Genomic DNA, 20,548 nt, shown 5'->3' on the forward strand with positions numbered 1-20,548 from the left:
AAAAAAAAAAATACAGCCAACATGGCAGGAGGGCTGTCCTGCCTGTGTCTTATAACTCAAAAAGTAAGAGCGATAACGAAGAACTCGCCCCGGGCCGAGGTGTCTGAGAACATCCGAGCCCCAAAGGGGCAGCAAGATCTCCTGAAATAACACGTTTCCTGTGATAGAGCCGCACGTAACTGCTTGGTGGGAGGCACAGCGCACAAATGTAAGGCTTTACCCTGAGCTGGCACTCAGCCGACCGAACGCGATCAACCAGTTAAAGTCATTCCGGCGAAAGTCATTCTCGCCTTGACACTAAGCTTATGCATTTTCGAGAGGTCGTAAAGCTCAGCAATCACACTTTAAACATATATACGTAAATAAACCTACGAATGCTTAAAAAATAAATCGATAAATAAACCATGCACGGCAACATGGGTGTCCAAGCGAGGCAAGCTGCCCACTCCAGGAACCTCGCCGACTTACCTCGGAACTTCTTGGGCGGATTGTTGAGGTCCCCGGCTTCCGGCTGTACGACGCAGCGATCGTCAACCAGCCTGCAAGGATGACAGGGATCAGTGCTATGTCAAGACAAGTCTGAGAAAATAAAGCCCTGAGCACTCCGCCGAAACCAAATACCTAGGGCCATTCCTGGGCGCAGCCGGGACCGCCAAACCGTCCCGCCGCGGTGCTGTCCGCAGGAGGGTTCCCTGGGCAGGAGCCCAAACCTCGTCCAGCAGCCCACGTCTGCTTCCGCCACGGCCACCTGAAGCCGCCGCCTTCAGTGGCTCCTTCCCCCAGGCCCATCCACGATGGACTTGGGCACAGCGGGCGATCATGCTGGGCCCACTGTGTGCCAGACCCTGGAATCTGAGGATGAGGAAGAGCTAGGCCCCTGTCCTCAGGGACTTCAAGGCTACAGCAGGAGCCACGCGAGCAAACCGGCCAGGAGAACGTGCCCTGAGGGCTGAGAGAAGGAAGAACAGAACACAGCCAGGAACGGACTGTGCCTGAGGCCCTCGGAGAAGCTGCTGGCAGGAGGTTGTTCTGGAACCACAGGAAGCTGAAGGACGTGGGAGCAGGAGCCACAAACGCAAATGCAGGGAAAGAACCTCAGGGCTTCGAAAGGACTAGAGGGGAAGGTGCAAAACACCGGAGAGGACCATCAGCCGGAGTGACGGAAACATCCACTAGAGAAAGTCCTGGTGACCACTCTGCGCCCAGCTCCTTTGGAAGAACCGACTGAACAAGGCTATTTTACCAACGTCGCCGTAATAAAACTGATTTAAAATATCTACATATGTTTTTGAACAGATGAAGAAACTGAGGCTCTGAGAAGTTTAAGTGGCTTGTCCACGTCCCCAGGCTGGGACTGGGACGACTGGCTCATATTCCGAAGGATCACAGACCCTGCTCTGAGCTCACGCGCTCTCGCGTTCCAGGGATTCTTCCCCAAAGCAGGGACGGCATTCAGACTCGGCCTGGCTGTCACTGCTCCTTCCTGCAAAGTAGCCTTTCGCCTCCTAAAGTCCTGCCTGTCCCTCAGGGCCCTGACTCGGAGCCCCCTTCCCCTGGAAGCTCCCAGGCCCCTCCTGCTGCAGGCTCTCTCTGCCCCTCCCCCGTCCTCCCAGCCTCCCTGGGCTGCAGCACACAGCGGGCTCCAGGCGATGAGCCTCTGAGGACAGAGAGCTGCGCTCTGTGGCCCGGAGACGCCGGGGACTAGGACAGTTTCCTGCCCGGGCCAGGGGCGCCCTATCCACTTGTGGGCGAAGCCGGGTGTCCGGAGTAGCTAGTGGTCTGCCCTCTTCAATTCCAAGACACAGACGTCTCCCCTCCACGGGAGGAGGGACAGTGCAGCCTGTGACCTGAGTTTTCATGCAAAAATCAAGAGCAGAATGTGCTTACATAAAACCCCCACCTTGAGCCCCTGCAAGTGCCAACACGGTAGAGCCACCAGACCTGACACGACACCGCAGCCTGGGGTGGGGGAGGGGCGCCTCGGAATCCGGCGTGGGGCGCGGCTAATCAATCCACAAGTCCAGAGGAGGAAGGGCTGGGAGGAAGGGCTGGTCGGAAGGGCTGGTCGAGGCCAGCAGGCAAATGCACTGTGGAAGGCACTCGGCCACCGGCATCACTTCACGGCTGCTGGTCTCCGGGCCCCTCAGTCAGGAGCCGTCCATCAGACTTTGTTCCTCGACTTCACTGCTACCAGGAGGCCCTGTCCCCCAGGCCCCCTGAAGCTGTGTTCTGGGACGGGCCCAAGGACCTGAGTTATCTAACGGTCTCCGCAGGTGGCCCCGAAACTCGACCGGACGCCGCCTGCGCACGGCACGCGGTTCTGAAGCTCCACGCGCAAACGGGCCGTTCGGAGGGAACCACCACCTACAGAACCGGAACCGGGCTGGGGAGCCCGCCGGAGGCCGACTCCCACAGTGACTGGCAGTCGGTTACTCCCTGCCGCCCGTAAATGTTAAAAATAGTAAAAGGGAAAAAGAAGCTCAAGCTTGATTTTCCAAATCCATTTTTATACCAATGACCATCAGGGGATCAAGGGAAGAAAATACTGATCCGAAGGAAGTATTTGAGCCCCAAATTCCAAAAGCTGCCACACGGACATCAGAGGAGAGGAGGGACCTCGTCGCTCACTGGTGACACGGGAGGAAGGCGCTTACAAAGAACTGTACCTCGCAGGAATTCCGAGAGCGGGCTCTCTGGAAGAAGCGGTGTCGGGGGAGGGGCACCAAGATTTCTGGGGCTGGGGGACTGAGGTGTGAGCCCGGGTGGCAGGAAGGGCGGTGGCACCTCGGAAAGAGGGCGGGGCCCCAGGGGACCGGTGAGGCCCACAGTGTGGCTGACAGGGTGTCCGGACAGGAGCTGCGGGCACACGGTCAGGAGGGGCTCAGGAAAGTCGCCTGCCTCAGGTGCAGTCAGCAGCCCTGGTCTTGGAGTCACGAGTGTTCTCGCCTGTGAAACCTTGGGGTGCCCCCGCCTCTCTGGGGCTCAGAGGTGTCGCCTCCACAAACGGCGATAACGACAGAGCTCACTGTCGGAGCCGTGTGGGGACGTTGGGGTGCAGGATGGACGGACAGCGCTTAGCACGGCGCTGCGGACGCCCGCAGAACTGGCCACCGCCCCTAGGACTCCTGGAGCTGTTACTGCTGGGAAATGGAAAGGGGGGCAAGAGCCTGCCGTGAGGGGTGAGAAAGCCAGCGGTCGGCCAAGGACACAAGGGCCACGCAGGGAGGCGCAGGCGGCCGAAGGCCTCTCTGCCAAGAGCCACAGAGGGCAAACTGTGAAGGGAGGGTCCTCGGCGCAGAGAGCTCAGGAAAAGGGCGAAGAAGCACTCGCCGGGTCTGGTGACCGGGCACGTACGGATGACCCCTTCCTATCAGGCGACTTTAGAGAATGAAATTCTCGCACAGCGAGGTCTCACTGAGATAGGATCCTACATCTGAAATTCCACGCTCCTTGACTGGAGTAAGGGGCATGGGAGGCCGGGAAGGGTCACTCTGCACAAACTCCAGATGACAAGACTCTCTAAATAATGGCTGTGGTTAATAGCAAGGTTCTGGCTGCTAGAGGGACACGGTTCCCGGAGAAGCTGTTGTTGGCCTTCCTTCCCCCCATCTATTTGAGACCAGCCCTTGCCGAATTCAGCAATGCCACCCCAGGGCCTAATTACGCCTCTCGACACAGACACAATATGGACCATTCCGGAGCCTTCCAGAGCCTTCCGGAGCTAGCCATCTCGACTCTCCGGTCTGCTGCTGCTGCCTTTGGAGCTGTTTTGCCTCTCGCTTCCTCTTCTAGACAATAGGAGGGAGAAGATCATCGAATGAGTGCATTATGGGAGATATATATAGCGTTAACAGTTGGATAAAAACTGAAGAAAGCAGAAAAGAGCAAAAATCTGATTTACAAAACTCTGTGCAGCTTGTAACTTTCAAATGTACACAGAGATTTAAAGCAGAAAAGGTTCTGCTCCAAAGAGAGATAAGCATCAGAGAAGTCTCGGCTTATGTGACAAACAGGTCCCCTCTGACAATAGAACTTTTGTGCAGCTAAAAAGCACTTCTTTGGGTCTGTAAATATGAACCTTAAGTTTTATCCCATATACTTAGCACTTCCCCTTCTATACGAAGGAAGAGGAAATTATAATAAATTGTGAATTAACATGGGATTTGGTGTTCATGATTCCAACCGCCCCTGGAAAAGCCGAGTAAAATGATAACATTCTTATCCAGGAAAATCAGTTTTTCAGCTGACGTTATGACGTCTTAAATCCTGCCACACAAGAAATGAGGTGCTCTTACCCCAAGGTGCTAATAAATCCATTTGTCGATCCCTCCGCGTACAGAGAACAAATGTCTCCAATATGTAGGAAACTAGACATCTTGTCAGACATGTCTTTCTCGAAAATCCTAGACAAAGTAAAATATGCAACATTATTAGAAGGAAAGAAATGCTCAGGAGGAAAAAAAAAAAGTCCCTAAGAGTTGGCTTCGCTTAGCTCGCTTTTCCAAAGCACCCCACTTAAAAGCCAAATTTAAATGAGAGTGTGACAGGCAGGCAATTAAGTGAGCCAAGCGAGGCCACATGCAACCACATTTCCCCCATACATTATTGAATTTCAGGATATTCCAAGCACAATAACACTTGTTTCTAACACAGCCACGCCCAAATCCGATTCTGCAAGTTGAGGACCCTCCACGTTAAACTGACTAGAACTTGGCTGCAGGGAAGTCGGCCAAGAACTTGGCAGCGATGACGGAGTTGGGAAGTCTGACCCATGGAACACTAACGTTCTCGATCTGCCTCCGGAACGAGAAGTCTGAAGGAAACACCTGTAAAACTTGGGTCTGGTGGAGCCAGGGCGAGGTGCTAAAGCAACAAAGTGAACTTAATAAAAGGAAACCTAGTAACAAACACCACAAGCCCAGACAAACAGCCTTTTAAGAATTCCACAACCGGACAGTCTTTCCCAAACACTATTTCAAAACAAAGTCTTGCTTTCTCATCCTTTACCAAGAAACACTTGCAGAGAGAGAAAAGACCCTTCCCCTCATCCAAACCCTTCCCAACGCAGGTAAGGACAATAAGGCTGAAGTCGATTAAGAAGCCGGGTCAGGAGGGCACACAGCTGGTAAGGGGCAGTAATAAAGGCTGGTAAGTTCCAGATCTCTACATAGTCCAGAATCATTACACTTTCACGCGCACGCGCGCACGCGCACGCACGCACGCACACACACACACACACCCCCAACAAAAACATCGACCTGACTCCAAGAAACAGCTTTCATCAGGGCCATAAATATTGACGAGCAGGAGCCAATTACAAAAGGCTAAACAGACATTGAAAACGAGCCCAGTTCCGTGGGGAGACAGGGTGCTCGTGTGGACTGCAGGTAACTCCCCATCTGCTGTGTAGATGCACCAGGTAACCCAGGTCTTCCCGAGACTTCATCTTCCCCAATGCACCTCTTCCCATGTGGTCACTCAAGTTCCCCTGCCAGAAACCCTTCACCCCGCAAAGCCACGACAGCTGTAAGGGCGTGGAGAAGCCTGCTCTCCTGAAATTCTTTCTTGGTGCCCAGTTGTCTTCATGGAAGAGTTACGCAGCGAAGGCTCAGGGAGACCGTCCGAGAACCTCCGTGCAGTGCGTGTGAGACGCGGCCGGGAAGAAGGCCATTCGCCCCCACGCATCCCGGACACCGCGAGACACGCGAGGAGCATCGCGCTGAAGGTGGACGATGTGTAGAGCGGCAGCTCTGAGAAGACGAACCTTCACCCCGCGGAGCCGGCCTCTGGGAACCCAGGGGAGACACGCACGACGCGCAGGGACACCTGCCAAGGCCCGCGCGCCCGATCCCGGCCTCGAGCCAGGTCGCTTCTTCCCGACGGGGCGTCTCACACCGGAAGGCAAACCCGTGTTTCCAACAACATCCAAAAAGCCGCCCCCGGGGAAACGGCTGCGGCATTCCTGCCCCCCCGACGTGCGCGCACTTAAAGCCTCGTCAGGAAGGATCAGGAAGCCGGGACTTCTGGGACCGACCACTGGAAAACAAGTTCGCCTGGTGTCCGGCCTCCTGGGCGGACCGGAGAGCGGTGGAGCGCGGGGAGCAGGGGCGAGGGCGGGGAGCAGGGCTGAGGGCGGGGAGCGGCGGAGCGCCTCACCCAGCGTGCCCGCCTCGGTCCTGCTGGGCCTGCCCTTCCGGTGAGCGTTTGGCCCCGACGGACACCAGGCCGGGGAAACAGCAGCGTGACCACTGTTCCTTGCACCCTCCTCACCACCCGGTCACCTGACTGGAAGGCGCCAGGCCCCAAACGGGAAGAAGCGGACACAAGTCAGTGTCCTGAGATGACAAAGCGCAAGGTGCTCGGCGCTGCCCGCAGCTGGCGACGCCCACAGGTGACAGGACACCACGTCTCCCCAGCACGGTCTGCTACTGCCGCTCCTGATGGTCACGGCTGACGCCTTTCAAGCAGCACCACGCCTGCCGCTGTGCGGGTGGCTTCACGAGTGTCCTTTCTCCTACCCGACCCTCGGGCACCTACCATTATTCCCATTTCACTGCTGGGGAAACCGAGGCAGAGAGGGTGAGATGCCCGAGTCGGACATGATGCCCAAGCAGGACGGCCAGGGCCATCGCCCAGGCCCGTGTGGCTCGAAGCAGAGCTTTTCTGACCCCGGGCACAGCTTGAAATGGCTGTCCTCATTCCCCGGGCAGTGAGGACACGGAGAACTGATCTTCGCCCATATGCACAATTCTATTTCTTAACCGTTCTACTTCGCTATTCCCTAATTTTTCTACTGCGGCCACATAACCCTTTGATGAGTCAGAAAAAAATATATAAGTATCTTCTTCCTGACCAACGTGCTTATTAAGCAGACAACTGAATGAGTAACCTTTAGCCATAGTTCACATTCCCCGCCCCACCCCCCAAAACACAGGCCAGCACGCACATCCACCACAGTTAATGGCCCTCGACCGGGCGATCTGCCAGGGTCACAGTTTTTTATAAATAAAGCAGCATAAACAAAAACTGGGGGGTGGGGCGGACACCAATTCTTCCCTGGCAAGTCCCTCTGCAAAGGACAGGCAGAGGCTTCCCCCACCAACAATTACTGCAGTGGAGGGCGGGGAGGTCCTGGGGCCACCACCAGGGGTGTCCTAGAAGGGAAAATGAAGGCGGGCAGGCCGGCGGAAGGGCTCGGGAGCCAGAGGGGGCCGTGGACGGTGGCCTGGGAAAGCGGGGCTGGGGGAAGCACTCTTCCGGAGGACTTCCTGTTGCTCCGGGCAGGGTGGGCGAGCCGGCCTCTCTGCTCCTCGTATCAGTTGTGCCTGCAAACTTCTCACAGCTGTATGCCATGTCCCCATGTCACTCACACGGAGCTGGGGACCGTCTAGGAGAACAGCAGAGTCAGTGCCAACCCGCCACGGGGCTGCCTGACCCTGGGACCTCCGACCCGACACGGACAGCCAGGGCTGTCTGCTAGCACACCGAGCTGGTCACCTGGCGTGGGTGACGACAGGCTCGGGGACCGCTCCAGGGCCCTCCCTCCCCTTCAGGCACAGCTGCCTGGGCGCCCCTGCCACCAGCCCCCCAGACCCCTCTGCTCCCGTTTCTGCGCCTGTAACGCGGGGGTGATATCCGCTTCAACAGGTTGTCGTGGGAAACGTGAAAAGCAGGGCAGGGCGTGTGCCCGGCACGGGGCTGGCAGCCCGCCGCTCGGGGAAGGCTACCGCCATCAGTTTGTAATGCGACGAAGTGGGATCCGGAACACTGTGACGGCTTCGAAATTCGAGCTCGGTAAAGGAAAGGACCCCTGCATGAGACCACAGTGGGGTCGTCACAGGTGACTCCTGTCTGACCCGGGACGAGGCATTTGCCTTCAGAAGGATACCTGCCCGCCCTGACTCGCCTGCTGAGAAAGGGCTGGACAGGGCGGAGCCCCACGCACTCCCAGCCAGGCCACGCCCCGGCCCTGTCACACACACACAGCCACAGAGCGAAGGCTGACAGCAACCCCGCAAAGCACGGAGTTCCACCCCTCGCCCAGTGATGGGACCCCCCACGTGTCTCCCGTGGGTGGTCTCGGCTTCTGCTTGAACACCTGGCAGTGGGGCCGATTCCAGGTTCAAAGAACCCACTGCGGTCTGCTGCCCCACACGAGGTCAGCACCTCCCAGAACCTTCTCTGCCCTGGCGCTCCATGACCCCCGAACACGCGAATGTCCTCTGATTTCTCCCGAAGGCGTGGCTTCCGTTTGCAAAGCATCGCCATCCTCCCCGGCCCTGACCCACTGGGCCCAGGAGCATGGAGTCAGAGGGCCAGGGCCCCAAGCCCGGCACAGCCACCTCCACGCCCGAGGACTGCAGGCCAGTTCCGTGACTGCCCCACGCCCCGCTTTCCCAGCTAGAAAACGGGGACAATGAAAGTAGCCCCCTCAGCAGGCGTCGTGAGGCTCAGTGAGATGGTGTTTGCAAAGCACTCGGCACAGTCCCCGCACTCGGGATCAAGTGAGCGAGCGTGCGGTCCCCACGACCCTGCCGCCGCCCACCTCCGCTCTGGGGGGCTGGCGCCCCTCACAGTAGGGTTCTTCAGGGTGGCTTCACCGGGATCGCTCTGTGAGGCGCGAGTGAGGGTGCGGGGCCTGGCGGAGCCTCACGCCACGGGCTGGCTCAGTGTCAGGTCGCCGTCCCCTGAAACTGCTCCCTGAGCAGCATGTAAGGGACAGTTGAGTCTATTCCTAAGAAAGGTGGGAATAAAAACACGAACACAGAGATCTCCTTGGAGGGCAGAACCAGAGGTGGTGGCCCCAGTGTGCGGTCGCTGACTCCGTAAGGCCTGCACCTTTCCACACCCTCCCTGGTCACCTCGTCCACTCTGCTGTCCCCAGAGACTTCTATGTGACAAGGGCTCCCAAGTCTGCATCTCACAGCCAACAGCGGCAGGATGCAGCTCCTGGGTGCCCACAGCATCGCAAGGCACCAGCGAGAACCCACCTGCCTGCCCAGCCTGCTTCTCCTCAACGCCTGGGGGCACGTCCGGTCCTCGCTCTCTGCCCCGCCACAGGGCCTCTGCCCTGCTGTGCCTGGAACACACTCATCCCTGTCCCACCTCCTGCCCAGGGAAGGCTGGGATGTGTGCACACCACCCTACTGCCATCACCGGTGCTTAGCACATGGCAGGCGCTCCGTAAATATTCAGCAAATACGTGAATGAACAGTCTGAGCATCCTATCTTCATACTGACTTTAAACGTTAATATATCTCTTGACTCTTCCAGTTCCTTTTAGCTCCTCTGCCTCCACCCAAATCTCAGCCGTTCTCACTTCTCAACTGCACCCCGTAAAGCCTTGCCACTCATCTCTCTGGCTCCATCTTCCCCCTCGATCTGTTGCACACGCCCGGCCGCATGGACTTTCAGAGACGGCGCTCGGACTGGGTGGTTCCGCTGCTGCCGGCCCTCCAGACCCTCGGGGGCACTGCCTCGCTCTCCCGCATCGCTGTCTTCTGCCCACCGCCGTCTACGTTCCAGCCACAGTGGACTTCCTCCAGACCCCCAGGGAGCTGTGTGCCTCTCTGTCCCCAGGGCCTTGGCACCTGCTGTTCCTGCTGCCGGGCATAGCTCCCCTCCCCCCACCACTTGTGGCTAACTCGCAGTCGCCTTTACAGTCCCAGTGTGCTGTCACAGCCCCCAAGTCTGGGTCACACGTCCCCAGCATACTTCTCTACACAGCACCCCGATCGCCCTTGCTGGGCCACGACCACCGTCCCACAGGCGCTCAGTTACGTGTTTGCGTCTCGTCTTCACCACTGGACAGAGCCCACGACGGCAGACAGCAGGATCCCTAGGCCAGTGACCGGGACGCCGCAGGCAGTCGAATCTGGGTTCAGTGTAACTACAGTGTCATCCTACCTGTTGCCTAAGGGACCTCCAAGTGCTTTTTGGATGACTGCTTTCCTAACGCTGATTAAAGTCGAGTCTGTACGGATGGATTAACAGTAGGGAACGGAGGTGTACTGGCCCTTTCGACAGATCTCTCTGAGAAATCTGAGGGCCGAAAACAAAATTTCTAACTTCTATTCCTGGGAAGGAGCATCCCTCCCCGACTGACCACCCCCTTCATGTCCAAAACAGGTTGGAGACAGAGTCAGAAGCCCTGGCTTCGAAGCCCAGCTTCACCAGTCGCCAGCCGCATGCTCTCCAGCAACTCGGCCCGAGCCACCGGCCCCCTCGTCCGCTTTGAAAAAGGCAGGACAAGGCAAAGGGGGGCAACGCTTCCCACTCTCTCTGGTGGCTGTGAGGGGTGAGCCGGCCACCCACACGAGGCGCTCGCTCACATATCCGACCGTACTAGTGCTCACGGTTTTCTGTTTACAAATGGAACCAAAATGCAAAAGTTCTCTTTTCCTCCTCCGAAGCCTGCTTTCTCTCCTGCCGGGAACCCCTGATTCTTCTACTTGATACACGCTCCTTACTTGCCAGCCCTGTGGGAAACGCATCCGAATAAACGAGGTCCTGGGAATATTTAAATCCTCTGGGAGCCTACGAGGCGGCTGATCCGTAACTGCTTTTCGGCCTCCAAATTCCCAGCACCCAAGACAGCCAGGCCCCAGCTCTGTTCCCACTTATTCCAACATCAAACGAGGTTCCTGCTGGGAGGGTGGGGGTGACGACCTCTTCAAAGAAATGACCATTCAACATGTAGAGCCTCTTCACTCCGGAGCTAACACAGACTAACGCTCGACCTCGCTGAGAAAGAAGTGTGTTCGCTTCATTAAAAGCAGCTCAACACAGGTTTTAGGTTTTTTTCTTCTTTTCTTTTAGCTAAAAGCTTGGACTGCGGCAGGAAACTCATGTACTGTGATTCTTCCCATCTATTTCTCCCGCACGCACTTAATTGCATTATATTCATTTTTGTAAAAAAAAAAAAAAGCTTGACTTTTCGCCTACACACAATTCAGAATTTAAAAGTTAGCAACTCCAGAAATGAGACTAAATTAGAACGCTTCCATTACCCAAGAAGTTACCTAAGGTGCCACTTAATGCTCACGGGCCTTGGACAAGAGAGGAACTCAGAAGCCTTACCTCATACCAGAGAACAGACCCCGAAACCACGGAACAGACTCTTAGCGACACATAGGAGCGAGCCCCCTTTATTCGATAAAGACGAAGCCGCCAGGCCCTTGTGTGGTGAAGAGTCTTTCAGTAACGGGGTGTTGGGGAGCCCCGGTGCCAGGAACCGCGCCCGCCACCCAGTGTCCCATTCCCCCCCTGATGTGGAAGCTCCCGCATTTTACCACCCAATGATCTTGACTTGGGCCATTTTACATACATCACCAAGGCGCACACGGAATATTCCCAAGGGGGCTGGGTTTGCAACCATCTGCCTTCCGGAAACAGTCACCTTGGCCAGCACGGACTCATCTGCTTTTAACAGCTTCTACCTTGATGCCTTGGACGCCAGCTGGGCCAGAACCTGACAGCGAAAAGCCTTCGAGACCATCTCATTTCTATTACAGGACACAACGTCATCGGAGGCCAAAAGCTGCGAGGAGGACCAAGCGAGGGCTGCAAAGTGACTCGTACTTGAAGCCACTCTTCTCGGACCTGGAGCGGAACCTACGCTTTACGGTTGTTAATGGCCCCCCCACCGCAGAGCTCCCGGGCTGCTCCGTGTAACTCTGCTCATCCGAAAAGGATGAGCACACATAAGATGCGCCACCAGCTTCCGAGTCCTCTACGTTCCTTTGCAATTCGGGAGGAGCTTTAGCTGAGAGGCAATTTTGTTTTTGCAAAAACAGCTGAAATGCATCCCCGTGCATATATTTCTGAACATAAAGTCTGACACAACGGGCCAGACTTAGGGGTACTCGGCTGCACCCCGCCACGGAAGCCTCCAACTTCCCCCTCTCTCAAATGTCCCATGACGCCGCCCAACTGTTCAAATTACCTACCTACCCTATAAAGCCAGTGGCTTTCCAGTGGTGCCCTAGGGGGTCCCTGGGGACTCCCAGAGCCCTTTCAGAGGATCTGCAAAGTCAAACTATTTTCATAATGACGCCGAGGCAATAATGGGCCTGTTCACTCAGCCTCTCGCACGTGCACGGGGGAGCTTTCCAGAGGCTGCAAGACATGTGATGTCGTGAGCAACTGAAGGCAGAGGCAGACGTGACTCCAGCTACCTTTGACTGAGCCAGATCTTAAAGCGATTCGCAAAAATTAAAAAAAATATATGTAAAGCAATGCCACTGTTCTCCCCGAATTTGTTTTGCAAAATGTAGCTTTTGTTCATAAAGAACATGATACTGTGTTAATGTGTGACTGGTTTTTATGTGTTTTCTCAGTGTTAGATTTCTAATAAGTACAGACTCTTATAACTCACATCAACAGTCCCTTGGGGTCCTCAGTAAACTGTAAGCATGTGGAGAGCTCCTGAGACCCAAAAGTTTGGAAAATGCTGCTGTAAGTTTTCTTTAAGGTTTGCTTTGGCACTGGCTATGTGCTTAAGACTCGCGGTGCATAAATACGAGCAAATGAATAAAGTGGTATTAAACTGCAAAACATACAACTGAACGGCCAGGGTTTAAGAGAGGGACCCCTTGATGTGAGACCTAAATCCTCCTCTTTAGTCAACATTTATTGAATACCTACTATGTGCTACTCCTACTCCAGGTGGGGGGGTATGTAAGTCGACAGAACACAGTCGAGGTCCCTGCGGTCACCGCACCTATATTCTAGTGCAGGCGGAGGGATGGGAAACTAACAAACAAAAGGGCAGGCGAGACCCATCGGTGATAAACACCACGGAGAGAATGGGGCAGAGAGGAGAGAAGCCAGGGCCGGCGGGACTTCGGGAGCCCAGGTTCGAGTTTACCTTTATTCTAAGTGCGATGGAAGTGAGTAACCTTGACCCGAGTTATTTCCTCTCTCTGGGGCTCGGTTTCCTCTGCATAACAGGGAGCATGAGGGCTCCCCCCACGACGCTGTGTTGAGGATTCAACGAGAAAAAAGAAAATCATGGGCCTACTTAGCGCATGGGGAAGAGAACTCAGGAAACATTGTTTGCTGTTCTCTCTCCAGCCTGCTGCCCTTTCTCGTCTCGTAAGCCACTCTCACCAAACGTCTTAGCGTCCACAGTCCCTGGCGGGGCAGCCCTGTCGCCAAGCAAGCTCACGTGCTGAGTGACTGTGAGCAGGAGCAGGGCCCGTGCTGTGGGAGGCATTTATCTGAACGGGTCAACGCCAACCACAGCAGAACGTTCTCCCTGCTACGCCTGCTGAAACCCAAAGCACCGCCAGGCAGAGAACGGACGGCCGCGGCCCAACGACGGGGTCCCCTCTGGGCCTACCCTTCCGTCACCGAGTTTCGCCAGTTGGCCCCAAAGCACACGATGCACCTGAAAAGTCATCCTTCCCCTGAAAAATGCAGCCGACGGAAAACCATCAGACTCCCTGTTCCTTCTTGGAATATCCGCCTCACCTCTACCTCCTAAAAAGAACAAAGGGCTTTCGCCAAAGTCTTTTCGTGCTGGTTTTATCGCTGCTCGCTTTAAAAATGACTTTAAAAAGAATAAAATCAAAAGGCTTCTTCTAAGGCGAGGCAACAAAGAAGACAGCTTATGTGCAAAGACTTCAAAGCCCCTGGAGATGCCCGAGGCCACAGGCGCCGGTCCCCGGAAACCTGGGTGAGGCCGCAGGGGCCACAGCTGCCAGCAACACGAAAGGCACCGCTGCCCTTTTAGGTCCAGTGGCCCCCAGTGGGCAGAGCCAGGCAAACCGCAAGGCCTTTCTGAGGGAAAAGAAGAGCAGCCAGCCCAGAAAAAGGAGCTGCTGGCGTTGGATCGATCTCCTGGCCGGAGGCCAAGGACTCTCCACTCCCTCCGAGCACCACCGGCCTCCCTAAGACGCCTCCCTAGGAGCCCTGGCCCAGGTACTTATATGGTAACACGGCTGGAAACGCAGGAGGGGGAGCCCACCACATTCCCGGGTGACCCCTCCAAGAGAAGGGGAAAGATTCTCTTTGCTTCTGTTACCGGAGATGCTCACTGTTAATTCTGGAACTTTCTGTGAGCAGAGACTCTCGACGATCCCATCTTTACTGTGAACTGAGGATGAGCAGCACACTTTCGAGCTGGACACCGGCCGGCCACCCCCTCACCCCCATCCTGCACATCAGCCTCCTCGTCCCCTCGGCATGCAGCGTGTCCCCATCAAGAGAGAAATTCTACCGTGAAAAGCACTTCTCTCAGAGCCTAGAAAGTCATGTTCTGCTTTCGTTTTCAGCCAGTCCTAAAGGAAGTCACCAATGCAGAAGTCTCGACTTCGAGCAGGGCCCTCTTTGTGACAATCTCGGGAAGAGCAGTTGTACATGGGCAGTGCAGAGTGGGCCCATTAGACACATGGGAGATAAACACCCACACACAGAGATAACCTCCTGGCCTGTTCACAAATGTCTGCTAAATAACTCTTCTTAATGCAGGCATATTATTTACACAGCTATTTCTCAGAAAAGATGTCGGTACTGCCATGTGCTCCTGCGTCTCCTGCTCCTCAAGGCCAGAATAAGAGGCGCCCACCCAGGACTCAGAGCTGGCAGTCCAGAGACTTGACATTGGTGGGTGGACATCATTTAGCCTCTATTCCTCATTTTATATGCAGAAAAGCAAACAACAAAACTCTGAGTGATTTCCTGGAGATCGCACAGCTGATTAGTGGCCAAAGATAGACCACAGGGCTCCAGAAACTGAGGCCAGTGCTTGGGGGCTGGGGAGGGTGTTTATTTTATTAAAAAGTTAAAGTCAGCCCCAGCCTGAGAAGACAGCCCTCTCCCCACACCCTGACTCCGCCCCCGCCCCGCTCCCCCGCCACCCAACAAAAAATACTAGCAAATCAAGTCAGGTTAATATCCTCAGAAAAGGATAAAAGTCTTGCTAAATGTGGGGAAGGCACTCCAGGACAGGATTTCTCAACCTCAGGGCCACTGATGTTTGGGGACAGGTCACTGTTTGTTGTGGGGACAGGTGTGTGTACTGTAGGAGGTTTAGCAGCATTCCTGGCCTCCACCCACTAGACGCCAGTAGAGCCCTCTCCCCCTCAGCTGTGACAAGAGAAGTGTCTCTAAACATTGCCAAATGTCCCCTCCCCCGGACGTCGAAATCACCCCCTGGTTGAGAACCACTGTTCTAGAACGTAGTTTTTGTTTTGCTGTCTTAGACCTCTGCTAGCATTTCTTATTCTACAGCTTGGTGGTAATGACTCAAAGTAGGTATTTTTACACCTGTTCTATAGAACAGGAAACAGACACACAGATGTCACATGTTTTGCCTGTGCTCAAGAAGCAGGCAACACTGGTTCGTCCTCAGGAGCCCTCATCCTGCAGGCCTGGCAGGATGATACAGTAACAGCCTAAGAGCAACTCTGTTTCACCAGCTAATTCTTACCTCCACGGGTTTTATTAACACTCAACAATTTCCCAAGCCTACCGCCCCCCAAAGACCAACATCTCAAAAGCTATCAACAGGAACCGGCTCAAACATTTCTACACAGGCCCCCGCTCTGCTCTCCACAGCGAAGGGGGCTTTTCAAAGCAATACGCCCATTCGAGAAATATCGAATCAGGAGAGAGCGGTACAAAAAATGAGATTCATCTGAGAAGCAGTCTATAGCCTTCGAAGGCAGATAAAACACGCAGATAAATAACTTCATTCGACAAATATTTTTGTCGAATGAAGTTATTTATCTTCATTATTAAAAAATATGTGATAAATAAGTTATTAAAAAATAAGTTATTAAAAAATATGTGAGCACTTATGACGTGTCTGTCGGGTACTCTTGTGGGTCAAAAATCAGAAAGGCCCACGAGGAAAAGAAAGTGCCGTGGAGTTTCGAAGAACAGATTTTCAGGTGTCGGGAAAGGCTTGCCAGGAGAGGAAGCATTTGGGCTGGGAATGGAAGGATTTGGCAAGGTGGATATAGACGGGGCGAGGAAGGACTCAGCGGGCAGAAAGGACACGCACCAAGGCGTAGAGGCAGAACGTGGCCACACGCGCAGGCCAGGGCACATAAACGAATGTCCCTAAGTCTACGTGTATCAGCTTTTTCCGCTTGGAAGCGTAAAAGTGTGCACGGGGATGCTTGTAAACATTTTTTTGCAAAGCAAGTCACTTCCCAGATAAAGCTCCTCCTGAAATGCAAATAAACACCAATAAACACCGAGGAACTTGAGAGACTAGTGATATTTCTTCCTGTGTTCATCATTTTCTGATGAGGAACATTATACAAAGCAGTGCAGAAGTTCTGCTGATTCGCTGGGTCATAAAACATAAGTTCCCCAAAGTGTCTGACAACGGCGGGTTCAAATGCAGCTTTGTTTATGTCTGTGACTCCGCAACCCTAAGTAGATTTCATAGGTAGCTTTTGGTCTCTTTCCACCTCTATTTGAACAGCCAATAACAACACCCCCAAATGTAAGCATAGCAGAGAGAACCCTGCCAGACTCATAGCCTCTCACCTCAGGCTGCTGATTCAACCTACCTTTTCACTTAACTGGAAATGAGAGGGCGGCTAGGGGAGGTTCGGAGGTCAGTTTCAGCAGGTGAGAGCCGGCCACAGAGAGACGAAGTAACCATAAAAATAAAACAAGTACTGAAAAGGCACAAGGCTGAGCATCCTCCAGCACAAGTCTTCTCACACTTTCACAGGTGCAAGAATCCCCTGGGCTCTTGCTAAAATGCAGGTTCTGATTCAGTGGGTCTGGGGTGCAGCCTGGGAGTCTGCACTGCTAACACACTCCCAGCTGAAGCCAATGAGGCCGGTCCGGTGACCACAGATGGGGTGGCAAGGATGTAAGAGAATGTTTCTCAAACTTCGGACTGCAACCCACAGTAAGAAATACACTGAACTTAATCACCCAATGTTGAGAGAGAGAGAAAGCGGCGGGGGAGTGTGTGTGTGTGTGTGTGTGTGTGTGTGTGTGTGTGTGAGAGAGAGAGAGAGAGAGAGAGAGAGAGAGAGAGAGAAATGACTGAAGGAATGAATGAATAAGAAACATCGTTGCAAAGTACACAGTTCTTTTTAAGCATCCATTCTATAGACGTTGATATTTTTTATTCTAGTCCATGCATTAAAAAAACCACTGACCAAGGCACACTAAACTGATGTCATGACCTCTTAATGGGTTGCCACAAAGTTTAAAAAGCCTGTCAGCAGCCTTCCTGCTGAAATGGGGAGCACTCTGTCTTAGCTCCAGTATACTAAGGCAAAAACTGAGACCAAATTAAAAAGTTAAGAATATGCTCAGAATTCCTTTTAAAACGGCAAAGATGTGTCAATTGCACTTTGGAAGAGCTTTCATTAAAAATGGTTGGTTTTTAAGTTTTCTTTCTGTTCTCTGACCCGTAGGAGGAGAATGACAATAATACCTGCTTGGCCCTCAGCAGAGGTCTCTAAATGCCATTTCTCACTCAAAAGAACTAAGGTTCCTTAGAGAAAAAGGCTGACTCCAGGTCTGGGACAAGAAATACAGATGAGCCTGGAACATCCTGTCATACTGAAGCAAGAAAGGGACCCAAGACTACTAGGGCTGTGCCTTTGAATCCACCTGAATAGCCTTTCTCTCTCACTGAGCAAAGATGAACAATTTGAACATCAGTAAGGATAATGACAAAGTGAAACATACAAAATATGTTTAAATCTATGAGTTCATAATGATATTAACAAAAAAACACATACCCACTGGTCATCGTGGGTGTCTCAGCAGTGGCACTGGTGGTGTTTTGAATAACGTTGTGTGGTGGGGGGCTGAGCAACGAGCTGTAGACTGTTTAGCAGCACCCTTGGCCTGTAACCCTTGGGTGCCATCATCGCCCTCTCTCCAGATATTGCCCAATATTCCCCAGGTAAGAACCATTTCCAGGGATCATGTTAGAGAATCAACTCCTTATTTTTGAAAACTAGTAAAATATAGAGAGATTCGAGTACTGGGCCTATCTTTCTTATATGAACTACATCCCAGGGAACCAAAAACTAAGTGGAGAAAATTTCTTTTTATAAACGAGTCCAGCTAATAAGTAAAGAAGGAAAAACAGAATTAGGAGTTTTGCAACTACAAATGAGGTGATGGATTGAGGGCCTGAGCAACGACGGCTACTAGTATCACAAGAAGACACATCCAGGTGTAACATACAGCATACACTCCCCTGAATAAAGTTCACCAAACGGACTGGGCCAAAAAGGGATAAAGAAAGAACCAGACTGATCAAGCCTCAGACCTCTAAATCTACATACCCAGTTACGGTACATCCAGGGGACATACACAGAGGAACGTGTTCAACTATGCCACATGGATGCAGTCAGCCAAATTCAAACTGTGGACAAACAAGTCATCCAGTATCTTCAATACCAAAGAAAAATGTACGGAAAAAAACAGGTGTAATAGGAAACATATACATTAAGACACACCAACCATTTGTAATATATCAACCTTACTCGAATCCTAAGCCAAACTGTTAAATATGTATGTTTATATAGTATATAATATTTATATATGTATGTGAGAACTATGAAAAATGTTTTTTCTTGATATGGATAATAGGATTGTGATTATGTTTTTTAAAAAAGAATCCTAATACTAGAGATAGGCACTAAAACACAGATGAACTAGCATGTCTGGGATTTGCTTCAAAGTAACCCAGGACGAGAGGAGAGTGTCTGAGGGTACAGATGAGCCATGAACCACTAACCGTGGAGGGTGAGGATGAGCAGGGAGGGAGGGGCTCATTACACCAACATCTCTACCCTGGTCAACAAGTCCCAAATTTTCTATAGTAAAGTTTTTCGTGAAAGTGCAAACAAACAGAAGAGAGTGTCTGGCCCTGGGCCCTCACAGGGTTAGGTCACTTTGAAGAAGAAATGAGAAATGGTGTATTTAAATGAATAATTACTAGGCTTTACTCCTGTTATAAGATAACCAACAACTGAATAGTACTTTATCTTCCATTTAGTTATCCTGAAAACAGTATAAAATGAATAGGAAAAACTGGCCTCTGTGATGGTACTTTATGGAGCCTGAATAATACTTTTTTTACCATAGTAATTCCATAAATGTCATCACTCAAATGAAATCCCATCAAAAGTACAGCCACCTTCAGGAAAATGAAGACACAGATGTCTGTTTAGCAAGAAAAGGTATTCAAGACAGAGTGCAAAGGCAAGGTCCCGAGCAGGAGGTGCTGTGCGAGGCCTTTTAGTAAATATACACATAATTTTCACGGTGGGGGGCATTTAAACCCTAATCTTGGAAGGTGGGATTGGGGGTGATTGGTTTTATTTTGTTGCTTATCTTTATTTGCTGATGTTTTACTGTGGCTGACTATGCACATCTTATGCAGTAAGTAACGACTATAACACAGGCTTGTTATAAGTTCGTACACACAGAAGGGTCCACTTCAGCTATCGGAATCATTTATCTTGAACTTCGTACTCCCCAAGGGTAATGCGAGCTGGAGGCCTTCTCGTGTAGCTCCTTGAAATAAGACTGGACAGACTGCAAGGCCCAGGTTTGCGATGAAGATTAACCCAGAGGAATACCAGTAAGTTCTTGGAATTTGCTGTTCAGCCAACCACAGGTTTGCATATTCATCAGAGGATTCCTGTCTAACTGAAGGGAATGACAGTCCCAGGTAGCTCATGTGTTTAACCACAGAGTCTGGAAACTGGGCTCCACCTCCCAATCTGGTAGGGGATCCTGACGTCCCCACCAGTCTCTTCAGAAAGGATGACACAGGTCACTGATGGTGAGAACCACACTGAGCATCCTGCAAGCTTAGCAATCCTCGGGGAAATACGTCATTGCTTACCTGCAAACACCTGTACGATCCGACCTCGACCCCCTCTCCCACCTGAATGCCTAGCACCCTCCCTCAGCTGCGGCCACCCTGGCCTGCTGCTCCCACCCCAGCGGCTCTCCCTGCTCCCACCTCGGGGCCTTTGCGCTTGCCGCCCTGGCCCCCTGGGACACTCTCCCCTCCCCAGAGGCCGCATGGTCAACCCGCTCACTCCCCTCAGGTCTCTGCTCAAAGGCAGCAGGTTACCGAGCCCTCCCAGTCCCCCCCACCTGTGCCTCCTTTAGCCCCTGCGACTTTGTTTCTTGTCATTGTTTTTCTCTTTTCAGTGGCAAAATAAACAGACATAAAATTTACCACTTTAACCATTTTCAAGTGTACAATTCAGTGGCATCAAGTACATTCACAGTGTTGTACAACCTTCACCACCATCCGTTTCCAGAACTTTTTCATCTTTCCAAAATGAAACCTTGTACCCCTTAAACTCCCATCCCTCAACACAATAATATCAATATCATCACCGACAAATACCTTGGCTCTACCGTGTCTATGGGTTTGATAGCTCTAGGGACCTCACGTAAGTGGAATCACACTCTGCTTGTCCTTTTGTCTTTTCTGGCTTCTTCCACTTGGCATGATGTTGTCAAGCTTCATCCATGTTGTAGCATGTATCTATTTCCTTACTTTTTAAGGCTGAATACCATCCCATTGTCC

At 52.6% G+C, this 20,548-nt stretch overlaps 1 protein-coding gene across 9 annotated transcripts in view; it reads right to left on the minus strand.

Moving 5' to 3' along the window:
* ITPR1 (inositol 1,4,5-trisphosphate receptor type 1) overlaps nucleotides 1–20,548 on the minus strand; it is a 292,239-nt gene that overhangs the window by 260,205 nt on the left and 11,486 nt on the right. For 8 of the 9 annotated variants that reach the window (XM_039837946.1, XM_039837937.1, XM_039837945.1 and 5 more), the window contains exons 3-4: nucleotides 4,296–4,403; nucleotides 469–539 (exon numbers count right to left, since the gene is read on the minus strand). In XM_039837946.1, coding sequence (XP_039693880.1) covers nucleotides 469–539; nucleotides 4,296–4,387 — 163 coding nt within the window. In that variant the 5' untranslated portion in view covers nucleotides 4,388–4,403. The remainder of the gene's footprint in view (nucleotides 1–468; nucleotides 540–4,295; nucleotides 4,404–20,548) is intronic. The other variant, XM_039837943.1, reaches the window with a different exon arrangement.

This window comes from Pteropus medius, unplaced genomic scaffold (genome assembly GCF_902729225.1).
Source record: "Pteropus medius unplaced genomic scaffold, Ma_sr-lr_union100, whole genome shotgun sequence".
In the NCBI taxonomy this organism is placed as follows: domain Eukaryota; kingdom Metazoa; phylum Chordata; class Mammalia; order Chiroptera; family Pteropodidae; genus Pteropus; species Pteropus medius.